This window comes from Cucurbita moschata, unplaced genomic scaffold (assembly GCF_002738365.1).
Source record: "Cucurbita moschata cultivar Rifu unplaced genomic scaffold, Cmos_1.0 Cmo_Scf00030, whole genome shotgun sequence".
Classification (NCBI taxonomy): domain Eukaryota; kingdom Viridiplantae; phylum Streptophyta; class Magnoliopsida; order Cucurbitales; family Cucurbitaceae; genus Cucurbita; species Cucurbita moschata.
Genome location: NW_019268546.1, coordinates 899084 through 922400, shown reverse-complemented (window position 1 = coordinate 922400; position 23317 = coordinate 899084). Strand labels below are relative to the sequence as shown.

Genomic DNA, 23317 nt, shown 5'->3' with positions numbered 1-23317 from the left:
TAAAAAGAAAAAAATTAGCCTAACCCAATTTCTTCCATTTAAATTGAGTAGTCCAAGATGATCCGATCATATGAATACTCTTATTTTAACTGAGTAAGTTTTAGTAAAGCTTTTTCAATCATTTTGTTTTAGAAACTAATTTTTCTGATATGATCCATTTTATTTGAGAAGGGATTCGAATCTCAAACAAATGTTTTTGCAGTAATTCAAATCTTATTTTTCTGGCATAATTCTTTATCAGATCCTTCAATGAACAATTTATTTTCCAACTATAAATTTAGTTCCGTCAATGAAAGGGTAGAGTCTTGTTATTCAAAGCCCAAAATCGCCTCTTAATATAACTATGTTTATAAAAGTAATATAAAAGTAATGCAAATCGTAAAGAAATAAGAGATACTATAGTCCATTAGCATAGGTCACGATTGCATATGGGTACAAATCATGACCTCAACAAAGGTCACTTGCTATATATTTTAAAAATTCAACATTTTCTAAAAAAAAAAAAAAAAAAAAAAATCAAGTGAAGACAAGGACACCTAAGACAAGTGACTGAAGTTGTTTGAAGTTGGCATAATTTCCGTTGTCAAACCAAAAAAATGCAATACATTTTCTTTTTTAAAAAATAAATTAGAATAATAAAATTAATAAAAATAAAAAATAAAAAATTATTCATTCATAGAGTTATACAAATACCTCAGTATCAGTCGTCTTAACCTTAAGAAAATCGATATACATAACTTAAATCAAGGGTACTGATTCCACTAAAAACCAACTAGCATGAAAATATGATCGGTAAGTTTACAAACTAAAAAACGGTTGAAATCATTTTTCAAACTCGAAAAGTACAATGTAACGCCCCCCCCNCCCCCCCCCCCCCCACCCTCCTCCCTTTTTTTCTAAATTAGAGACGTTACTATATGCATGCCTCTAATAGCATATTTGAAAATTTAATAAAACATTTCAATCGAAACCATAGATGGTCATGGGCTCACATAGGTCAACCAAATGTTCATCATTGCTAGTAATATCTAAATTGTCATCCTAAAGAAAAACCATGTACCAAGGGAGATTATCCTTTAAAAAGAAGACGTTAAAGGAGACAACGATGACACCTAAGTTTAAGTGGTACATGAATGGGTCTCGAGGGTATGCAAGACATAGTTAAGAAACACTTTAAGAAAATTGATAACTACTACCTATTCTACACATGGTGTCCCTTTCTTTTTAGTAGCTCAAATGTAGAAACTCTAAAGTTAAATGTGGGTAAGCTCTTCGAAATTTTCGTTGAAAACATATGAATAGGAATAAACCAAGTTAATATTATATATATAGACCCGTGGGGATAATGTTCAACCTCAAAGCAGTTCAAGACAAGTAGATAGTGTGACAAATCATAAGGAATGCAGAGAAGAATAGATAGTGTGACAAATCATAAGAAATGCAGAGAAGACCGTAATATGCCAAATCTAAATTGTGAATCTTGGACTTATGGCATTACAGATGCTATCAGAGTAAAACCTCTCCTCATTCGAGAATGAATCTCTGTTCATATTACTGTAGCTCGAATGAATCACTGTTCATATTACTGTAGCTCTACTCCAAGATTAGCTGTGCTATATAGAGAAGTTAAGTAATAACCTCCATGATTTGAAACAGGCGTTATAAAACAGAAAAGGGGGAGAGCAGATTAATTTAAGAAAATAGATGAAATGTATATCCTTCCTAGTTTTAATTCTTTGGTAAGATACTTCGCAGTTTCAGTTCAAGAGCTGAAACTAAAGGAATTGGAGCAATATCGCTCGGTTCAAAAAGGGTTATAGTGCATAAACTTCTGAATCTATAATTTATACCATGGATATGGATTTAAAGAAGCAGATCGTCTGTTGTCCAAAATTACAGCGAATTGGTATGGACTCAGTAATCCAGATCAAGCTTGGCTAACACAGCAAATACAATTAATGGATTTACATGTTAAAAAGGGAATGAATATCATATCTTGTACCAGAGGGTATGAGATGGGAATGAATGGAATGAATTATAAAGAGAGAAAGAGGGAAGAGGGGCATAGTAAAACCATGTTAAGGAGATCCCTAGCCCCCCACCAATCTAATGTCGGAACCAACCAATGTGTTTCAGCGAGAAATAGCAGCATAGTAAAATATCTAAGTGTAAAACCAGCCTCATTCATTTAACTTGCATTGGCGAAGGTAAGGATGGTTGTACTTGACATACTTGGACCAATAACCACGATACTTTGTCATAGCCAATTCCAGCCAAGGTTTCATGTTTCCATTGTAGTGTATGACTGCTGCATTGTCTATCTCAGACCGGTCAATGCTTGGATTGTAACCCAGGCCAAGCACATGCCACGACTTGTCCAGTGGATGTGTCAGTCCGTAGAAAGTAATCAGACCAGGAGGTAGTGTTCCTAGCTTCCAGAGTAACCTTTCTTCATTCTGACACCATATGCAAGGGAAAAAATGAACATCTGAATCTGTTTGTTGAGGAAATATATGTATGTATAGTAAAATTTGATAAATATTGATACAAAAAACTCGGTAGACATAATTGAAAACTTACTAAGCTCTGCCACATATGATATATGCCTGTAATGTCTCTCTTTTTCCACTCCTTCAAGTCAAACATATTCATCCCATAGGCCCATCCACATGCATTGGGATCAAATTTTCTTGCAATATGAGGATTGGAGAAGTTAAGATATTTATCAAAACGGTGAAAGCTCTCACCACAGGTTTCGACTGCACCATTAACTTTACCATTAAGATCCACATCCCACAATCCAGACAAGTCCTTCTGAACAACAATGTCGTCATCCAAAAACAGTATCTTTTCCAACTTGGGATATACCTGAGGGAGATAGAATCTCAGGTGATTAAGCATAGAAAGATACTTTGGATTTCTGTACTTAAGATTTGATGCACCAGATGAAAGGGTGGTCGGATGTCCAGCCTTGAAATAGTATTCTTTCATTGCAGCAGATTCAAGTTGACGTAATACTGGACAGTAAGATGAATTTAACCACTTGAATTCATCAACATTTTCAACTTGAATTGTGGCTTTTCCAGGAGGATTTGACAGGAACCACATGTTCATGGCACCAAAATTAAGCTTATCTGTAACAAGATGGAATACATGTTTTGAAGGATCCTGCAATAAATTCCACCATGCATAATTTAGTCAGAAACAACAGAAAAAAAGACCTGCAAATACATGATTATGAATTGGTAGTATTAGTTCACCCTTAGCATCCAACCAACGCAAAAAGGTAAACATCATCATATGGGTTGCAATAACAAAAACATTGAAAGGAAGGAAATAGATTTTTCGTTGAAATCCTATTTTAATTCTTGAAGTTTCATACTTATTCTTGTGATTCTTGGACTTCAAAACGTTTTATTTTAGTATTTAACAGTAAAATATTCTATTTTAGTACCTTAACTTTGTATGAAAACCAGTTTAATACTTGTCACAATGTTTCATTAATCATTTACAAAAATGAATAACCTAAATTTTCTATACCGATAATTACTTATGGGGGTAAATGAACAAAAGAAAAGTGCCTACGTTCAGTTTCAACGCAAAATTCAAGAAGAAAAATACATTTGAAAGCAGATAAACAAAAATGTAAGAAGTCATCCAAACAAAGAACAAAATAGGATTTAAACCTAAATTTTGAATTAAATTTTTTTTTTAAATGGACTATGGAATTTGTGCATGTAAGGAATTTGGATCATAATACAAAAACCATGTTTATCAAGACCCATTCTTTTGAAACAAACGCACAAAAAGCTTCAGGTGCAAGAGACGTTTAGATACCTTGGCATTCACAATGGTTGAGTTGACAACGACTGATGCAGCCAAGACATTGTCTGAAAAGAGGGCATAATGATAAAGATCTGGATTTTCTAAATTTTCACTTCTAGGAAATTTTCTCTTCTCTGGAGGAAGAAGGTGGTAGTCTATAGTTAGACGCAAGGATAAGCAGTGAATTCCATTAGGTATGGTCTTGGCAGCCAACTGACTGAGAAATGTGCTTTGCTTTTTCAAGCCTCTGACTTCTTCGTCAGCTGATTGGAGCATTGCTCTTAGCTTTCCTGTTATCAACTTGCAGTCATATAATTGCTCTTTTGCTTTTGACAAAATTTGGCCCATGGATTTTATTTTATCAGGGGCACTGCAAACAGTTACATACAACAGATTATAATTTCAAAACCATAAGTAGAAAACAAGAGATGCAGATAGCAGTAAAGAAATTCCTTCGAGTCACAATTCTCTAAAAAAAAGAGAGGATGGAAAAGATTATGCTACCTTCGATGGAGATCGGCATCAGTACTTGCCTCTCCTAAGGCACGTTGAATTTCTTTCAAACGAATCTGGAGTTCATGATGCAGGTCAAGCTTATTCTTCATCTTTGCTATACCTAGGTATGCTCTTGCCATGATCATTTGGTCCCGCATCAAGCGTACAGTTGAATCAGAGTTCTCATTCTCATTTTCTTTCCTCCATATACTGTATTTACCCAAGACTGAGGTATCAACTGACTTTGAGCGTTCAATAGCAGCATTCTCAAGTTTTATCAGAAGGTCGTCGTCCTGTTGAAGCAACTGAGCAGCACGCTTTTCACGTTTCTTTTCTCGAAGTTGCTGCAAGTAGCTAAACATAAGTATAAAATCGGAGGTAAATGCTGATCCAACATAGTAATTGACAGTGATACAATAATTAAAATAACAAAGTCTCTTCCCATTGATATTCCATTGATGTAAACCTAGTACTAGTTTCAATGTAAAAAATGACAGAAAATTGGAAATGCAAATCATTTAAGATTAACAGTTACCCTCCTAGACCGTTTTGCAGGACTATCCATAAACTGGGAAACATCATCTGCACAAGACAACTAAATCAATCAAAGAAAAGAACATCAAAGTAAAACTTATGACGATACACAAAAGATTTCAAATACCCACCTGCATTTTTGACCTCTTTGCTGTCGTGTATTTCTTTCCCAATATCGACAACAACTTGGTTCTTCTACAAAACAGAGACACACGAGAATGATCACGACAAGAAGGAAAATTGTTACACAAGAAGAATGCACCACATCATAGATATATCAAATGCTAGAGAGGCCCAACCAACCTCAGAAATGCCATCAACCGTAGTCTCCAGAGCATCTATTTTCCATGAAGCCGACAAATTACTTTTCCGAAAATGATCAAGACTATAGGGACCCATATCATTTGTGCTAGCAGCAATCACATCAATGACCTGAAATATAAAATCAATAATCTTTCCCTGTGAGAGGGCCACAAATAGTGAAACTACTTTGTTTCAACCAACTAATGAATTAGAATAAAACTGCAATAATCAAATGCATTCTATCGAAACCAGCAACCACTTGCCTCCTTAGAGAAAAGAGACTTAATCTGTTGCAATGCTATTCTTTCTCTCCATCCAACATCCTGCACTCTCAAGTAGTATGTCTTATGATAACTACAGACGCATCATCAACCACAATGTCGTAGACTCTCTACTAATTACAAGAAAAATCAACCACATACCTGTTGAACAGAACCACTCGAAATAATTTCAAGATCTGCAAAATCATCAACCATCGCATCAACTCAAAGACAAATTTCCGCAAGAAGGTCAACTCAGATTGACAAAATCTAACGTCCATATTTATGTTCTTCTAACTATGTTAAATTTCCCCCAGTGCAATTAAAAACATCCAAGCCACCGACAAACATTTATCACGACCAGATTAATTTATTCTCTTCAACAATCAGTGATTAAATTTTGCAACATAATAAAAATATAATCCATCTATCAGCTTCCAAAATGTGTCGGCGGCATCAATATTCCTATAACATCTATTGATTCAATTAAATAAGATCTGGAAACAGCTACATTGCAAATTTGCAAGAACAACAAACAAATCTAAAGAGCAAAAACAACGAAACTAACCTGCACCACGGAGAGTTCGACTGAAGACGAAGATCACAGGAGAGAGAAACAAGAAGAAAATGACAAGTATAACAGGAAGTCGAGATCCACCACCAGCTCTACCTCTCTGTGAAGCAGAAGCGGACAATAACCCCCTCTTCGACGCCATAGACTATCGGGATGCCTTAAAATCCCCAAAAACCAGCTGTCGGGGACGATCCAGTCGGAAAACAATCAACGAAGCGAATCACAAGCCGAAATTACAACAAGATCTCGGCAAATTACATACAATTATCACAAATCCCCTGAAATGCTAGTGGAAATTCATCAAAATATAGCACGGAAAGAGAGTGAGATTTGAGAAAACAAAAACCAAAAAATCTCAGAAGAAATGCAAGAAGGCATCAGCAAATCCAAGAGTGATCTTCAATCAGAAGACTCGAAAATTGCGGAACCCTAAAAGAAAAAAAAAATTTGCAGAGTGGTCTGGATTTCAAGATTTAGCTTAGCTTCAGCTCGTCGCTCCTCCTCTCTCTCTCTCTCTATTACTATTAATTGTAATTAATTTCTCCTTTTTTTTTTTCTCAAGGAAGATCATTTACAAGTAGGGATAACCCGACGTCGTTTTTACCCATATGGAGTCCACCTGGCCATCAGTCATATTCAGCCGCGTATTCCCTTTGTCATTTTCTTTAAAAAAAAAAAAAAAAAAACCTTATAAATTACTTAAATATAATTTTCACTATTTTTATTAGAAATAAAATTAATATTTATTTTTTCTAGATTAATTTTCCTTACAATTTCAGCTTTTATTTTTTATTTTTTATTTTCCCTCCTCATTTAATTATTTTATTCAAATTATATAATTCCATATTATCCATAAATAATATTACAATTAAGCATAAGATCCATATTTCAAAATATTTTTTTTATTTTATATTTTTTTTTGCCTTATTTATTTATTTTTTTGGTCGGTTCTAATATATTCCATATAGTTATGTATTTAGTTTTTTTATTCATTAATTTATTAACTCTATTTTTTCTATTGGATAATAGACAATTATTCATATTTAATTTCGTGCAGATTTGGATAAATTATTTTTTTTCCATATATACTCACAATAGCTATTCTTAATAATGTAAAAGCTTAAATAATTGCAATAAATGTTATAATTCTTCTTAAATAAAATATACCCTTGAATTTCTAATAAACATAATATATATTTAATACTAAAATACATAAAAACACAATAAAACTAGCTACATTATTGTGTTATATTTCCATTTTAGTAACAAAAAAAAAACTAAAAAACTAAAAAAATAAAATAATAACCTAACAGTATAAATGTTTTACAACTCCATATTTGTATATGACTCTAACAACTCAATAGAGCTCACAATTCAACCCATTTGTCTGTTTTCAGGTTGGGTTGGATTGTCGGATTTTTTAATTATTATTTTTATAAAAAGAATCATACTTATCCACCATATATGTTACATTAATAACTAAAATATGACAATTTTCAAATATCAAATGAGGACCTTATTTTTTTTAAAAAAATCAGGTCGTGTTATAACTCTATTTTCGTATTTGTTGGGTTGTTCCAATAAAAAAAAATGTCAACATGTAAATCAAAATTTGTAGTCTAAGGATCACGGATCACGCGTCATATGAACCCAACAAGAAACCCTAAGTTATAACAACTTCATTGGGCTAGTAGCTTCTAGCCCACCAAAAGTTTGGGCTGGAACATGTGACACCTACTTGGGAAAGCCCAAATTTGGCACAAGTTATCCAAAATTTAAGGTTTAAATAAAGTATTTAAAAGAAAATTGAAATAAAGTAAAAATTAAAAATACTTTTATTCTTTTAAAATCTTAATATTACAATGTTTCAAAACTACTTTAAAAAAAAAAAAGAAATATTATGAACGAAAAATATGTAACTTAATCCAAATATGTATACTAACGTTCTATTTAAGATTAAAAATTTTATTTATTGTACAAAAAATAATTCATTAAATTAAGCTTAAGTTTTCTCTCGTTGTTCTCTAACTCGGATCATATGGACACGTGTTAGTAAAACACAAATCAATGTCCTGGTATTACAACGGTATAAAGTAATTCCAAATCACAGGTAAAATGAACATAGTTCAATAGTAATCCATACGTCCTTCCAAGGACAGACAAAAAGCTTTATTGAATATGTATAAGAGTTGGTGTAAAAAATAAAAATAAATCAAATAAAATCTTTCTTTCTCCACTTGAAGAGAGACAAAACGTGCAACTTTAAAAACCAAGGTACCTAATTATTCAATGTCAAGTACAGTGCTTGTATTGATGGCTAAGATCTATGCATCAAAGAGAATCGAGAGCGGATAAGTATGAATCGAGAGCTGATAAGTATCGATCGGATTTTGAAAAGAATCAGAAACCCTAAGCTCTTGACTATAAAAACCGAACGAAGGAATTCGAATGTTTAGATGTGAATTGTATCCTACTTGGGAATTCTCGGTATTCTCCTACAACATGACCACGTTACGTACTTGCTTCTAAGAGTGAATAGCTCATCGCTAACCGATATTGTTCTCTTTGGATTTTCCCTCAACGTTTTTAAAACATGTCTGTTAGGGAGATGTTTCGTTCCCCTCTCCAACCAATATGGGATCTCACAGTCCACCCCTTTGGGACCAATGTCCTCGCTGCTGGCAGTTGTTCCATTCTCTGATCGATGTGGGATCTCACATAAGACTATCCACACAAACCAACACGAATCATTTCAGTATGTTTTTGTCCTTATTTACATGCTTTTTAGGAAAATTCTTGAGACTGCAATGCAGTTTAGGAAGAAATATTCAATTTTTAAGGTTTTCTTATTTATCCTATTTTCAAGATTGTTCTTTATGGTCTAGATTCATTCATGCACTCGTCATTTACTCGCATGTCACATCGAAGTTGATAAATATTTCGAGAAAAAAAAAATCACATTTTTTAAATAAACTAAAATTTGTTATTATATATTAATATTAGGTTTCAATGTTATATCTTATTGATTTTATTTTATTTTAATATATTTCGTTTGTTAGTACACATCGATGTCATCGACCTTATGAATATCTGCTAGTTTGAATAGAAATATAAAAAGTCTCAATGAAAATTTAACACGTTAATTACAGCTGTCTGTTCGATAAAAATTTAACACGTTAACTGCAGTTGTCTATTACACGTCAGTACATGCTCAGTACCTTTAATAATTCACGATCTCGACTCGGTTTTTCGTCACACCCTATCGTAAAAATAGGGTAAAATGTTGGATGAAGGAGGTGAAAAGCAAAGAAAAAAAAAAAGGGTTAGCTCTCTAAACGTGTTCATATTGCAACTTCATTGCTTGAAGACAAAGGCAAAAGTCATGATCATGGGTGGTGATAAGGGTTTGAAAGGGAAGTGAAAATGAGTGGCAATACTGCATTTAAAAAATGTTCCTTTTCATACCCATTAAAACTTTCTCGTAATGGCAAATTCTACCCCAACTGCCCCATTATTTCTAGGGTTAGGTAACTTTTTTTTTTATTTTTTTACTGTGGACTGGTTCAACAACAAGACAGGAGATAATTATCTCCCACTGAATGTACTGAGACACCCTATAATTTCATTTGCCTTTTTCTACCATTTTCCTATTCCTACACCCTTTGTGGTAATTTTTTAGCTTTTGTATTTTACTGCAACTATGCAAGGGTGGGTAAATTTTGGGACGACTTTTGGTTTAAATTACACACTTACGATATACGATCATTATTTAAGTTAAATGACGTAACGCTTCGTGTTTAGAATTTGAATTAAGGTCTAGGGTTTTGATTCGTCACCTCGGTTCTTGTATTCCTTCGTGAAGACTATTCTCACAAATCAACACTGATTCTTTTATCGAAAATTATTCGTGGGTTATCCGATATAGTTTGTCAAATAAATTGAAGTTAAATGAAGTAACGTCCCATCTCCAAAATTTGAACTGGGACTTGGGGTTCTGATATGACACCTGAGATTATCCGTAAGTCACCCAACATAGTTTTTCAAACACACTGAGGTTAAATGGTGTGAGGAACAAAATATTCATGTGGAAACCTATTCCTAGTAGACCTGTTTTAAAACTTTGAGAGGGAGGGGAAAGTCCAAAGATGACAATATCCGATAGTGGTGGGCTTGGACTATTACAAATGGTATTGGAGTCAGACACCGGGCGGTGTGCCAGCGAGGACACTAAACCTCTTAAGGGGTGGATTGTGAGATTGTACCTCGATTGGAGAGGGGAAGAAAACATTTGTTATAATGGTGTGGAAACCTCTCTCTAGTAGACGTGTTTTAAAACCTTGAGTAGAAACCCAAAAAGGACAATATTGGTAGCGGTGGACTTGGGAAAACAATCCTCATAAACTAGCACTCGTTCTTTGTGATCGGTTACCCAACATAAATTCACTCTTAACTAAGCATATTTAGCATTAGAGTTTGGTACACGTTGCTGGTACAAATAGTAACTATCAATTCTTTTAAATATTTTTTAACCATTATATTCTCACGATCACTCTGATTCATATAGTTCAGTTCGTTCACGTCACGAATGAAAAGTAATTAAAATAATAAATAAAATTGAAATTATTTTATTATATTTCTTTAGAAATATAAAAAAAGTTAGTCCAAAAATGGGAGAAGCTAGATACTTATATGTATGGACTAGAAGAGAAAAGGTTTTAGAGTGGCAGTGTACTGTAGCCTATTGTCTGAATTAAAATAAAAATATTTTTGGCTTTTAATCCAAACCGTCCAAAAAAAAAAAAAACCATTATTCTTTATAAAATTACAATAATATCCCTAACCTTTTGAAAACGTTTCAAAATTTCCTTAAAGTAGAACCCTTTAACATATTAAACGTGACCCAGAACGACGATGAGATGGTGACTTGTACACTTGTCTGGCTTACGTTTAAAGATGATATTCAGATTCGACTTTTTATTTAGCGTTTTAATATTTTACTACTGTAAATAAAACTTTTGAAACGATCATGGACGTCCAAAATTTAAGATGCGATAAAGCCTAAATCGTCATTCAATGTCCCGATTATTCTCTTGAGTTGTCATCTCGACAAAACCAACCTTCTAGTTGCCGGGTTAAGTTTTTAGAATCTCTCACTAATTTTGCATCATATCAACAATTTACGTCTACCAAAATGAGCTCGAGACTTGATTTAGGGTTAAAAAATTGTAAAAAACAAATAGGAAAAACAACGGCGTCGTCTTGATTTAGGGTTTTGATCACAAATCAAAATTGTTCGGCAAAATTGACGTATTTTTCTGTGATCTATCGTCATAAATCGTTCGTAATTGTTTATAAAATGTCAAAAATGCCCCTGGAGAGCACATGGAAAATCAGAGTGTAGTCATTTCAAGGACAAAAGGTGTGAATGGGATTGAATTATTATTATTTTTATTTATTATTCTATTAATGAATAATAAAAACTTGGCATTAAATTGAAAGAAATTAGGGCCCCTTAAGTCTCATTGTCCTATGTTTCATTGTTCTTATCTTTCTAGCTGACCTTATTGCCCTTTGCACATGAAATCTATTTGGCAATTGGACTTTTACAACAATGGTTTGGTGCACAAAAATGGCAATACATTGAATGAGAATAACATCATTTATTTATTGTATTTGACGTTCAAAATAACTTTCTTTTAATTACTTCGATTGATTGAGACATATATTATCGACACTAATCCCGGTTTCAAAGCTATATATCAATATGCTAGGTGATATTGTTCACTTTGACTCCTTACATACTGTCATCAGTCTCACGGTTTTAAAACGCATCTGTTTCGTCCCCTTTTCAATTGATATGAGCTCTCACAATCCACCCCCTTGGGAGTTCAGCGTCCTCGCTGGCACACCGTCCTATCTTTGACTCTAATACCATTTGTAACAGTCAATGTCCACCGCTAGCATATATTTCCTTATAATACATGTGAGTGAAGACAAAATATGTTAGAAAAACATGTGTTTGACTAACCTTGTTGTAGGAAATGAAGGAGAATTTCGGGGCCATCAGTGCCAAACCCGGATCTTGAATCTTAATCTAAATTTTGGGCGTGATCCCGAATCCTAATCCAAATACTGGGTATGGATGAATAGTTACACCGTGTTTCTAACTAGCACAAATTATTAGAATATACGATGATAATTAATTTTAAAACTTAAATTTAATTTATTACTAATATATATTTTTCTTCAAGATATAACATTTTAAAAAATTAAGCTAGCAATTTATTTTTTTGATAAGCAATAAATGATTTAAAAAATTAGAACTAAGAAATTTAAGTGATTATAAATGCCAGTTTTCAATTATGTTAATTATTATTTTTTCATAAAATAATGAGTTTTTATTTTTACTTAATTTATTCCTGTAATCATTATTACTGTTCGTACCAAACACACCCATTTCTAGCCCTCTTTTAATTGTACAAAAATTTCCAAAAATATTAATATTAGAGAAAACTTCATATTTCTTTATAATTTTTTTTATTAATTTTGACGTCAAAATATTGGGAATAACATTTTCCGGGCTGGGACGGAGACTGGGAGTATAATCTCGTCCCCGACCCATTTATCAAAAAATGTTTCTCACTCCCTCTCCGTTCGAGGCAGATCCTCGAAGGTAAAATAGACATCTCTAATTGAAATACGTTAAGTGAATAATGACATACTAGTAGCTTCTTTTGACAAGATATTGCATTTAACTTAGACGGTTAAGTACGACCTAATCTGATATAAACCCTATACAATACCTCGTATTGCAATAAATTGAAGTATTAAACATGGTTTGCACGAAGGGTTTAAGACTTTTCTATAAATTATTAATAGAATACGTAAAGTTATTTGTTATATTGTTTAAACCATAAATCACACGTGAAACTATAGAATAAGGTTTAAGATTAAACGTCTCAAACTATAACATACGATGTCACTCTCAATGTTTAGACAAAACATAGTAGGTTAGTGCCATAATTATTATCATTAAAAAAAATATATCATGAATTTATTTGTCACAAAATTAAATTTTTATATTTAATAGATTCATATTAAACGTGTGGAAACCTCTTTCTACTAGACGTGTTTTAAATTTATGAAGCTGACGACGATATATAACAGGCCAAAGCGGACAAAAGTATTCCTTATAAGGATGTGGAAACCTCTTTCTAGCAGACCGTTTTAAAATCGTAAAGTTGGTAGGGATACGTAATGGAGTAAAGTGGGCATTATTTGTTAGGAGTGTACTTGGACTGTTACACTACATTGATTGGAATGAAATATTCCTTATAAGGATATGAAAACTACTCCTCCTACCATAGGATCGACATGTAATGAACAAAAATAGACGATATCGGGTAGCGATGAGTTTGGAGTGTATTAGATATATAATTTTTATTTGACATGAATGCATGGTTTTTTTAACCCTACCCTGTAGTTGAAGGGCAAGGCAGCCCTAACTCCTATTTGCTACCCTACATTCTCTCTCTATCTAAAACCCCAAAGAGGAGAGTAGAGAGAGAAAGGCATTAGGTTAGGGAAATTAAAAAGGAAAAGAGGAATAAACAAAGCAGTGGTGAGGTTTCCATTTTATTGTTAAGGAAGATCTTGTTGTTGTTGTTGTTCTTGTTGTTCTTCATCATCTTGTTGTTCCTCCTCCCACTTCCCCAAAACTCCATAAACAGCCGCCAAAAATGGGGAGAGGAAGAGTTGAACTGAAGCGAATAGAGAACAAAATCAACCGCCAAGTCACTTTCTCCAAGCGCCGTAATGGTCTCCTCAAAAAAGCTTATGAACTCTCTGTTCTTTGCGATGCTGAGGTCGCTCTCATCATCTTCTCCAGCCGCGGCAAGCTCTATGAATTCGGCAGCGCTGGGTAACTAACTAACTTCATTTCTCTCCAGATCTGACACCGCCAAATTTCTTTTTCTTAATCATGTTCTTCACGCCTTCATAGATCCACGCGCTTTCTCTATACATCAACAAAACCCTACCTAGTTTTTGGGGAAAACTGTTTTTTCTTTTTTCCTTGCCTAGGTTGTTAATCTCCTGTCTCATACATCAGACACACACAGATTCTGTTCCTTAATTTCATCATTCAGACCTTTGTGTATACTTACGATTCTTGCTCTTCCCACTCAATCTGCTACCTCTTTTGTCTCTTTCTCTTTTCATCCTTCAATCCTTTGGAAATCTCCCTCTCCCTCTCTCTCTTTTAATGAATTTTAGTACTTGATTTGTGTTTTTGACATGTTTGTAGTACGACCAAGACACTGGAGCGATACCAACGTTGTTGCTTCTCTCCCCAAGACAATTACAGCGAACGAGAATCCCAGGTTGTTCTTTCTTTCCTCCGATCTCAATCCATTGTGTTCTTATTACGATCGTGGATTAGAATATGATTCAAAGATATATGGATAATAATTTTTGTTTTGAGTTCAACGGCTTCCAATCGAGGATTACTGTCTTAACTAGTTGAATTATGTTTGGATGAGTTACTGGAGAATGTTCGTAGGGTTAACGATGTGTTTAATGACACAAATGTGCAGAACTGGTTCGTGGAAATCTCGAAACTGAAAGCTAAATATGAATCGCTATGTCGCACTCATAGGTTCGTAAAAGGGTATCGAAATCGTGTGTATGAATGATTAATTAAGAAGGCTATATAATAAAGTTTTGGATGATAGGCACTTGCTTGGGGAAGATCTTGGACCATTGAGTGTTAAGGAGCTCCAAAATCTTGAAAAGCAACTTGAAGCAGCTCTTGCTCAAGCTAGACAAAGGAAGGTATTATTGTTACTATTCACTTTCTTACCAACTTTTTCTCTCCCTTTTTAAAATTATTTTTTCCTTAAATTTCCATTTTTAAATTTTTTTTTTTTTTAAATTTTATTATCCATTGCAGACTCAGATGATGACTGAACAGATGGAAGATCTACGCAGAAAGGTAAAACAAATTAAAGTTTAAATATTTTTTAATTTTGTTTTTATCGTTAATTATTTTTATATAATGAAATTTCTTTTAAAAAAACATGCGAATTAATGGCAGGAACGACAACTCGGAGATCTGAATCGAGAGCTGAAGCTCAAGGTTTGTAACTTGAAGAACACTTTGCCTAATTGAACTATGAACATATTGAATATCTAACTACTTAGTGTACTATGTGTTTGAGTGATACTTATAGCTCGAGACAGAGGGACAAAATCTTAAAGCCATCCAAAGTTTTTGGAGCTCAAGTTCATCAGCTGCTGAACATGGCAACACCTTCCCGTTGTATCCTTCACAAGCTAGCACCATTGAGTATCAACACGAACCTATCTTACAAATCGGGTATCTCTAAATCCCTCTTTCGGGTCGTTGTATGCGTCGAGAAAAAAAATATATTATTATTGATGATAGATTATTTTGGACTAACAGGTACCAAAATTATTTCTCAGAAGAGGGGCCATCTGTTCATATGGGTTATTTGAATTCCACTTAAATTCTTGTTTATCTTTGAATGAATGTTTGGACTAAATATATTATTCTCTATATTTGCTTTATTTGAAAATATGTGGTGTTTGTAATGTGGTGTAATTACGTTTTTACCCCTACCCATTTTATGGCATTTGGTTTATGTAATCCCTTAAATTCATAAATTATTATTATTATTTCTAATAATGTGTGGCGTATTATTAATATGAAAGATCATTAATGTCAGAGACAGAGCTTTATTAATGTCAGTTTGCACTGCTTGTTTGTTATTATGTTTGTAATTTTTGTATTTATTGTAATTTTGTTATAAAACAATAATTATTTCTAAGGTTATTTTTGAAAAAATATTAGAGGTGTTTTTGAAATTAAAAAAAAAATTTAATGTACAAATATGTGTATTTTAAGTTCTTAGATCGTTAATTCTATGTGATTAAAACTTTAATATTTTTCTTCTTGTCCGTTCATTTGGTATATCATAGGGGGCAAAGTGTGACAAGAGGGGAAGTTTTTTCCATCCCCATCTCTCTGTCTTATTTTAATCTCCGCCCTTACAAAATTCTCTATTTATTTTTGTGAGGATGAGCGTTGAGACTCTTGTTTTTTTATTTTTTATTTATTTTTATATATATATAACTTAAAAACAATATTCATTTTAAAGAAGTATTTACTGAATAACTTTAATTTTTTTAATATAATTTGTATTAGAAAATGTAAAAAAATCATAATATTTAATAAGAAAAAAATATAATATAATGTTTAATGTTAAAAGATAATTTATGATTTTGTCACCCATTTAAATTATCAAAGAGGATTATTTATTTAACCATCGCAATTGTAACATTTTTACAGTGTCTATTAAAAAAATAATATTATTATTATTTGTATGGATTCAACGCAATAAGTATTTTCTCCTTGCGTCAATTCCGGCGTTCGAATCTGAGTGGAGGCACTCCGCTTGCGTTAAAATCTCAAAATATGCCCAGAATACTAAAAGACCATAATACCCCTTAAAGTTGACTTTTAATAGCAACCATTCATCATTCCATAAAACATTTACGCTGATCACACGAGCATGTATTCATACTTAAAATTAAAGAGAGCATTCATTAAAAAAATATATAAATAAATTTAAAAAAAAAAGATCGTTGACTAGTTTGACTATTCCAGTTTGAACCTAAACTCTTTGTATAACGATTCCAACCGAACCACTACTTGCAATTGGACCACGTTTGTCTCCATGCGGTATGGTTGGCTAATCAACTCCGTGCACCATTCATTTAAAGTATTCATTCATATCATATCCCTAAATGATCTATATCGTGGGACCTCTTTCATGTTATGTGAAGCATTTAGTCACATATCTCTTCTTTAGTCGTGCCAATAAATATATTATTAACATTTCATTTTTTCAATCATTTTCTAGCTCATTGTCAAGCCTAAAAAGTACGTTAACAAGCTCACCCAGTGAGTCAATGCAAACGTGCATAGACCATATGTAAAGAAACATTATACATTTGAATAACGATAGTAGAGTCCAAAACCATTCATAAAATTAGGTCCAACCAGTCAAGTTGAATGAAATATATATCATTTCTAACCTCAACACGAGAGTCACTCATTAAACATTTTTAAATGGTCGTTGGGAGAAGAAACAATATCAGCATGTCTGTGAAGAGCTATAAAGAGATGAAAAATGAGAATTATTTACAAACATTTTCCAAATCTCTCCCTCTGTGTGTGTAATGCTTTATGGAGTAGAAATTGAACAGAAAAAGAGTATTATTATTGTTATAAACATAAAAGTAATATTAGGGCTACAAATTGAATCAGTTAAGGGAAAGAAATGTTCTTGGCCTTGTTTCAGGTGGCCCAATGAACAACTCTGTTTCTACCTCTGAACTTGGACTGCTACTTTCTGCATAGTTCATTAAATTCTCCCCTCTTTCTACTTCCTTTACTCCTTCTGCCTCACTTTCCCACTATATATGAAAATAAAACATACCCATGTTAGCTGTTAATACCCAGCTATAACCAAAGTCGGACATTCATCGAGTCAAGAACGAACAACAACATAGCTTAACTAACGTTATATCATATATCTTTGATAGAGGTTATGCAGATCTTGCTGGAGTATCACAATCATAGGTATATATTAGAAAGAGGTTTCTACACCTTTATAAGGAATGCTTCATTCCCGTCTCCAACTAATGTGGAATCTCGAGCCACATTGATGGAGAGGAGAAGTTACAAATGGTATAGGTGGTGTGCCAACGAGGACGCTAGGCCTCTAAAATGGGTGGATTGGTTGGAGAGGGAATGAAACATTGGTTATAAGATGTGAAAATCTCTCCCTAGTAGATGCGTTTTAAAAACCCTAAAGAGAAGTTCGGAAGGGTAAGCTCAAAAAGAACAATATTGGCTAACAAAGTAAATATGATCATATCGTTGTAGAGGTTCATTGTTCTATCAAGTCTCTCCAAATTCAGACGTTTACCTTTTCGAGTAGCTTAGCATTTTCGGCTTCCAAGAGTTTCTCCTGCATTTCATTTCAGCCCAAAGATTCATTTAAAAAAAAAAAAAAAAAAAAAAACCCAATAGAAACACTTTTCAGATGAATGTTTGAATCGTTTCACCTTGTGCTTTAGTTGTTTAATCTGTTCTTCAAACACTTCAACCTGTAATATAAAAATCCGGGTTAGAGAGAGAATTGAATTTAGAGAGAGAAAAAAGGGATTGAATCAAAAACCTTTCTGGCTCTAATTTTGCAAACACTTTTCTCCAACTGAAGTTCAACCTGCTGAAGTTCATCAATGGAACAAGAACCCAGATCTTCTCCCAACATTTTCCTACAATTTTTTTATGAACAGTTTTAAGACAAGCCCAGATTTCAGCATTACAACAACGATTTAACCAAAAAAACAAGAAATTAAGTCATTAGAACCGTTTTGAAACTTCAAGCTGCTCTATTTTCTTCATCAGGGTGGCTGCTTCTTCATGATTCAGATGCTCCAACTGCAGAAGATCATTGAATGTGGATCATCAAATGGTTAAAACTAGGAATAATGTTGGGGACAAACCTGGATATCATTAACCGATGGAGGGTCGAGGGCTTCTTTGGTTTTTGCATGCTTTCTGTACCGCTCTAGAGTTGCCTGCATGCTGAAGATCAGAGCAGAAATGTGGAAGCAAACTAAATGAGTTCATGCACAGATCAATATTCATCTTTATTGAATGAGTTCATTGAAATAAGATCCCACACAAAATTCACATTGCTTTACTGTTCATTTCCTATATCGACCCATCACCGTATTTCTTCTGTGAGTCTTCATACTAAATACAACGAGTAGTGGGGTCCTAAGCTAAGCCTTGAAAATCTTAGTGCCATAATGCCTTTCAAACCCTCCTAACCATTATTCGACTGCAATAATTGTTGCTAAGAATAACGTTCATATTGTGGCAATTTCACCCGAAAGATAATGGGCTACTCTTACAGCATGTTGTTGGATAATACTCAAGATTCTAGACTGAGTAGTAGGAGAAACTTTTAATTTAATAAGAGCCCAAACGATAGATTCAATAAGTTCTTGACAAGAACCACGACCCTGAATAGAAACATTAAAGACTTGGAGTTATGATCACAAGGAACAAGTTATTGTTAGGTTTAGATTTTATCGTAATCTACCTACAAAACTTCTTAGATACAATTTGGGTATATTTCTTCTGACCTAAAATAGTTACCATCTTCGTAACATAACATGTTGTGCATGACAACTTGACGGCGATGGGACATCGATGGTGGGACCATAGAACAAGTCAAGTCTACTTTGTAGACTAGTTTACATAATCTATAACCTAAAACTCTGATACCAACTGTAACGATCCTAGTTTTCTACTAGCTTAAAGACGCTACCATATGCATGACGTAATATTTTGTGCGGAAGTACTCATTTAAAACGATTTCATAAAACAATGTCATGGACTTACATGTTTAAGAAAAATATCTTAAAACCATACCGAGCAAAAATTAAAATAAACATAAGTAAATATAAAACTAGTAATGTCCTGTACTAACCTAAGATCTACAAAATTAAAAGAAACTAGCCTATGCATGTATTATGGTCTTTAATTGTGATGCCACTATCAACCGTACAGGGGTGGGTTGCCTTTGCCTTAAATATAGAAGTAGCACATAAGTGACCCCGCTATTGGGATCAGGGAATGCAAACACATGCAATCATGATCAGGGACATATCATTTAAAATGTATCCTCCAGTCCCGACAAATTGGATGCGTAGTATTTCCCTACGCACAACCCACACATGAACCCATCAAGCAATTCGCACACCCTTTGTGTCCACCGACGTTCGGAGGTAAAATAAACTTCGAATATCATGCAAGATATGATGATCATCATCATAGTGTACACGTCTGTACTCATCATCATAAATAGGTATGAAAATTGAGTGTAATAGACGGGTTGCTAATCATGAACCTATGCTTCTAAGACCTACCTTTGAGGTTAACACTAACTCTTGGGATGACAAATCTATAAAACAATCCTTAAAATTGGCTACAAAATTTAGGACCCACTAAGAGCAGTCTAGATAATGCTTTTTCTTTTCGTCCAATAAAAACTTAGTGAACAAAATCATAGAAGTAACTAAGTTGTTAGGACTTTGGACGGCAAGTTGGGAGATTATAACCAAACCCTTTTTTGACCTTAAATTTAAATTAGCTTGTCTTATACGTCTCTAAACTTTAAAAAGTATTTAATAAGTCTTAAATTTTCAATTATATATCTAAAAATCCTCGATATGTTCAACATTATTTAAAATCAATAAATTTATTATACATGAAATTAAATTTTGGATCTAACAGTACATAAAAGCTTTATTTTTGTTTTGCAGAGGTTCATGAATTTGAAAAATGTTGAATAAATTGAGTGTTGTATTTAACACAAAGTTGAAAGTTCAAAGATTTAACACACACAAAATCGAAAGTTTAGTTTAGGGACTTATTAGAGTTCAAGGATATATTAAATATAAAATTAAAAGTTTAGAGATCTATTAGTAGGGGGTACGTAGTCCAAGTTGGGTTAAATTGTGTTGAGGATTTTTTTGGACCAATCCAAAAGTTTGAGTTGGTTGGACTCGAAAATTTTCACAACCCAACCTGAGGGTTCAAGCTTGCTCCAAAATTTTGCCGAGTAGAGAGTGTGGAGAAGCCCGACAGAAATGGAACAGAGTGTTGAGCAGAGAGATACTCGGTGACGACATCCGACAAGAAACACAGACAAGGTCAAGCAAAGAAATGAGAACTGAGAAGAGAGTCCAACAGAGAAGTAAAGAGGCGAGCAACATCGACATCCAACGACACAGAGACGAGACGAAAATGAGATGAGAACTGAGAAGTCGAACGACAACACACAAAAAGATGAGTCGAACGATGAAGACGAACGTTGTGATGTGAGTGGTAAGATTGCGAGGGCGAGAGTCAAGACTTCATTTTACATACCTAGTTACCCTCGAGGTAGGGGCAGACGCAGACAATGACTCATGGGCTTGAACTGCGTGGGGCTTGTGCTATGTGGGTTTGGACCTATTTTATTTTCTTTTTTTTTTTTAGGCTTTTGAGTTGGTTCGGTTTGTCCCAATAATTTGAATTTCGAATCCCAACCTAAACTAGATTAGGTTCCAAAAAACGAATCCATCCCAAATCGAAAAATCCTTTTAAACCCAATTCAACCCTTATAATTCAGGTTGGGTTCTCGGGTTAGTGGGTTAGATGTATACTCCTACCTATTAGAAACTTTTTAAAGTTTAGAGACCTATCTCATATCGGAGTAAATTTATAATATAATTTTTTTTTTTTTTTTTTTAGTTTTTTATTGGAGAAATCTCACTCCAAAAGAATATAGAACCAATCTCCATCCATATAGCAACTAGGATTGAAAGCAACAACTACCTTAGATGTCACAAATAACATATGAAAACCAATCTATTCAGCAAAAACTGGGAATGAAAAACAAAAAAAAAAAATGATATGAACACAGTAAACTACTGAATGAACATACAAATCTTTCTATATTGCATGCATGCAATAATCTTCTCCACCATTAGGAACAAAACCTAGACAAAAGTAATAGAACACAGAACACAAATCCAAGAACATCCAATAATTATCAACAACGTTAAAATGTTGTAACAATAAAAAAAAACAAGCTGAAAGGGAAAAACACAATTATTATAGGAATGTCAAGAGTGGCAAATGACAAAAATACAATATCATTTCTTAGAAAACTCTAAAGTTTTATGGTCAGTTTAGACATTTGAAAATATTAATGTTCTTGGGACATGAAGAAAAATAAGATAAATCCTTAAACTGAGACATGGGTTCTAAAAAGGAGCAGCCATTGCAGGCTTTTGGGTGTGATCATAATCTAAATAAGGAATCAACTGATAAATTAATATAAACCAAACAGTAATCAACAGTATGAGTGCTTAAACTATGGTTATATAGTACAAACCCTTTTCACTTCTCCCAATAGTTTCATTGAAAACAACAGCAAAAAACCAGGCTACTTAAGACCTATAAGAAATCCTTCATAAATGGAAAGATTCATAGGCAGATCAAGATTAAAGCCATACAATCTGAATGGATTGGAGCAAAAGCAGTTGTTAAGAGTACCTTGAGTTTGCAAATTCATAAAGCTTTCCTCTAGGAGAGAAGATGATAAGAGCAACCTCAGCATCACAGAGAACTGAGAGCTCAAAGGCTTTTTTCATCAACCCATTTCGCCTCTTGGAGAAGGTGACTTGCCTGCTTGTTGCGTTTTCAATTAACCTCATCTGGGTCTTCCCTCTCACCATTTTCTCACGATTTGAAACCTCTTTACACTAAAAAATAGAGGAATTACCCCTAAATAACACTATAAACCCTTACACACAGATGGATCTCAAGAAACCCACAAAGGAAAAGATGAATTTATAGATCAAGAAAAGAAGGGAAGGCCACAGAAGGAAACAAAAGTGTAATCAAACAAGGAGCAGAAGCACTGAAATCTCCCCCTCTAAACACAAAAACTAAGAGAAAAAAACAGAAGAAGACAAGAAAACCTTGAAATAGAAGCACAAAAGGGCAGAACCAATCTAAAAGCAACAGAAAACCCCAGAAACCTGAAAACCCAGAAGGAGAAAAGGGGGCAGAGGGGCTATTTTGGTTGAATCAGAAACAAATTTTGAAGAACACAAAGGAGAGAGGAGGAAAACAAAGCAAACCCACCTTTCCTTTTGTGGAGTAGTTTCAAACCCACTTTACAAATTTGCTGGAGAAAGCTAAAAAAGGGAGAGGAGGAATATTTGGAAAGGAATTAGAGTACCCAAAAGCTAAAGGAGGAAGAAGAAGAAGGAGGAGGAGGAGGAGGAGAGAGAGAGGAGGAGAGAGAAAGGAGGGTGATTCATCCAATCCTAAGTTTCTTGATTTGGGAAAAAAATGGAATGAGGAGAGGAGGAGGATAAGAGGAGAATCACGAACGGGGAAGCGAATGGAAATGGAAATGGAAATGGAAATGGGGAGAAAAGTCAGAGAGAGAGAGAGAGAGTGAAATGGAGTTGTTAGCTAAGCTTACAAATGGAAATAAAAATTCATTTGTCCGTACAGATTGTGTTTTTACAGAGGGGGGCAGGGCAGGCGGGTAGCGGGCAGTGGGCAGTGGGTAGCGGGCAGTACTATGTTACAACCCCCCTCCACATTGCTCCGTACGGTCTGCATAACTGAAACCCAATCACCGAGCGGCAACGTTTGGCC

At 34.0% G+C, this 23317-nt stretch overlaps 3 protein-coding genes across 5 annotated transcripts; 1 reads left to right on the top strand and 2 right to left on the bottom strand.

Moving 5' to 3' along the window:
• Nucleotides 1-1832: 1832 nt before the first annotated feature.
• LOC111464290 (polygalacturonate 4-alpha-galacturonosyltransferase-like) lies at nt 1833-6520 on the bottom strand. Of its 2 annotated transcripts, XM_023108432.1 has the most exons (10): nt 5986-6520; nt 5580-5614; nt 5421-5480; nt 5158-5286; nt 4986-5049; nt 4856-4902; nt 4330-4664; nt 3838-4195; nt 2581-3168; nt 1833-2456 (listed from the first exon to the last, which is right to left on the bottom strand). In XM_023108432.1, the coding sequence occupies exons 1-10, from the start codon at nt 6131-6133 to the stop codon at nt 2181-2183; spliced, it is 2040 nt and encodes a 679-aa protein (XP_022964200.1). In that variant the 5' UTR covers nt 6134-6520; the 3' UTR covers nt 1833-2180. The 2 variants fall into 2 exon arrangements, with proteins under 2 accessions (XP_022964200.1, XP_022964201.1); XM_023108433.1 differs by lacking the exon at nt 5421-5480.
• Nucleotides 6521-13478: 6958 nt separating this feature from the next.
• Nucleotides 13479-15519, top strand: LOC111464291 (MADS-box transcription factor 6). The gene is made up of 8 exons (XM_023108434.1): nt 13479-13912; nt 14297-14372; nt 14586-14647; nt 14724-14823; nt 14942-14983; nt 15086-15127; nt 15222-15367; nt 15455-15519. Exons 1-8 carry the CDS (start codon nt 13731-13733, stop codon nt 15516-15518), a joined length of 714 nt encoding a protein of 237 aa, XP_022964202.1. The 5' UTR covers nt 13479-13730; the 3' UTR covers nt 15519.
• Nucleotides 15520-17195: 1676 nt separating this feature from the next.
• Nucleotides 17196-23118, bottom strand: LOC111464292 (MADS-box protein SOC1). 2 transcript variants are annotated; one of them, XM_023108436.1, is made up of 7 exons: nt 22199-23118; nt 18604-18670; nt 18453-18523; nt 18258-18357; nt 18145-18186; nt 18006-18047; nt 17196-17490 (listed from the first exon to the last, which is right to left on the bottom strand). In XM_023108436.1, the coding sequence occupies exons 1-7, from the start codon at nt 22378-22380 to the stop codon at nt 17338-17340; spliced, it is 657 nt and encodes a 218-aa protein (XP_022964204.1). In that variant the 5' UTR covers nt 22381-23118; the 3' UTR covers nt 17196-17337. The 2 variants fall into 2 exon arrangements, with proteins under 2 accessions (XP_022964204.1, XP_022964203.1); XM_023108435.1 differs by having other exon boundaries at nt 18589-18670; nt 22199-23116.
• Nucleotides 23119-23317: the final 199 nt, after the last annotated feature.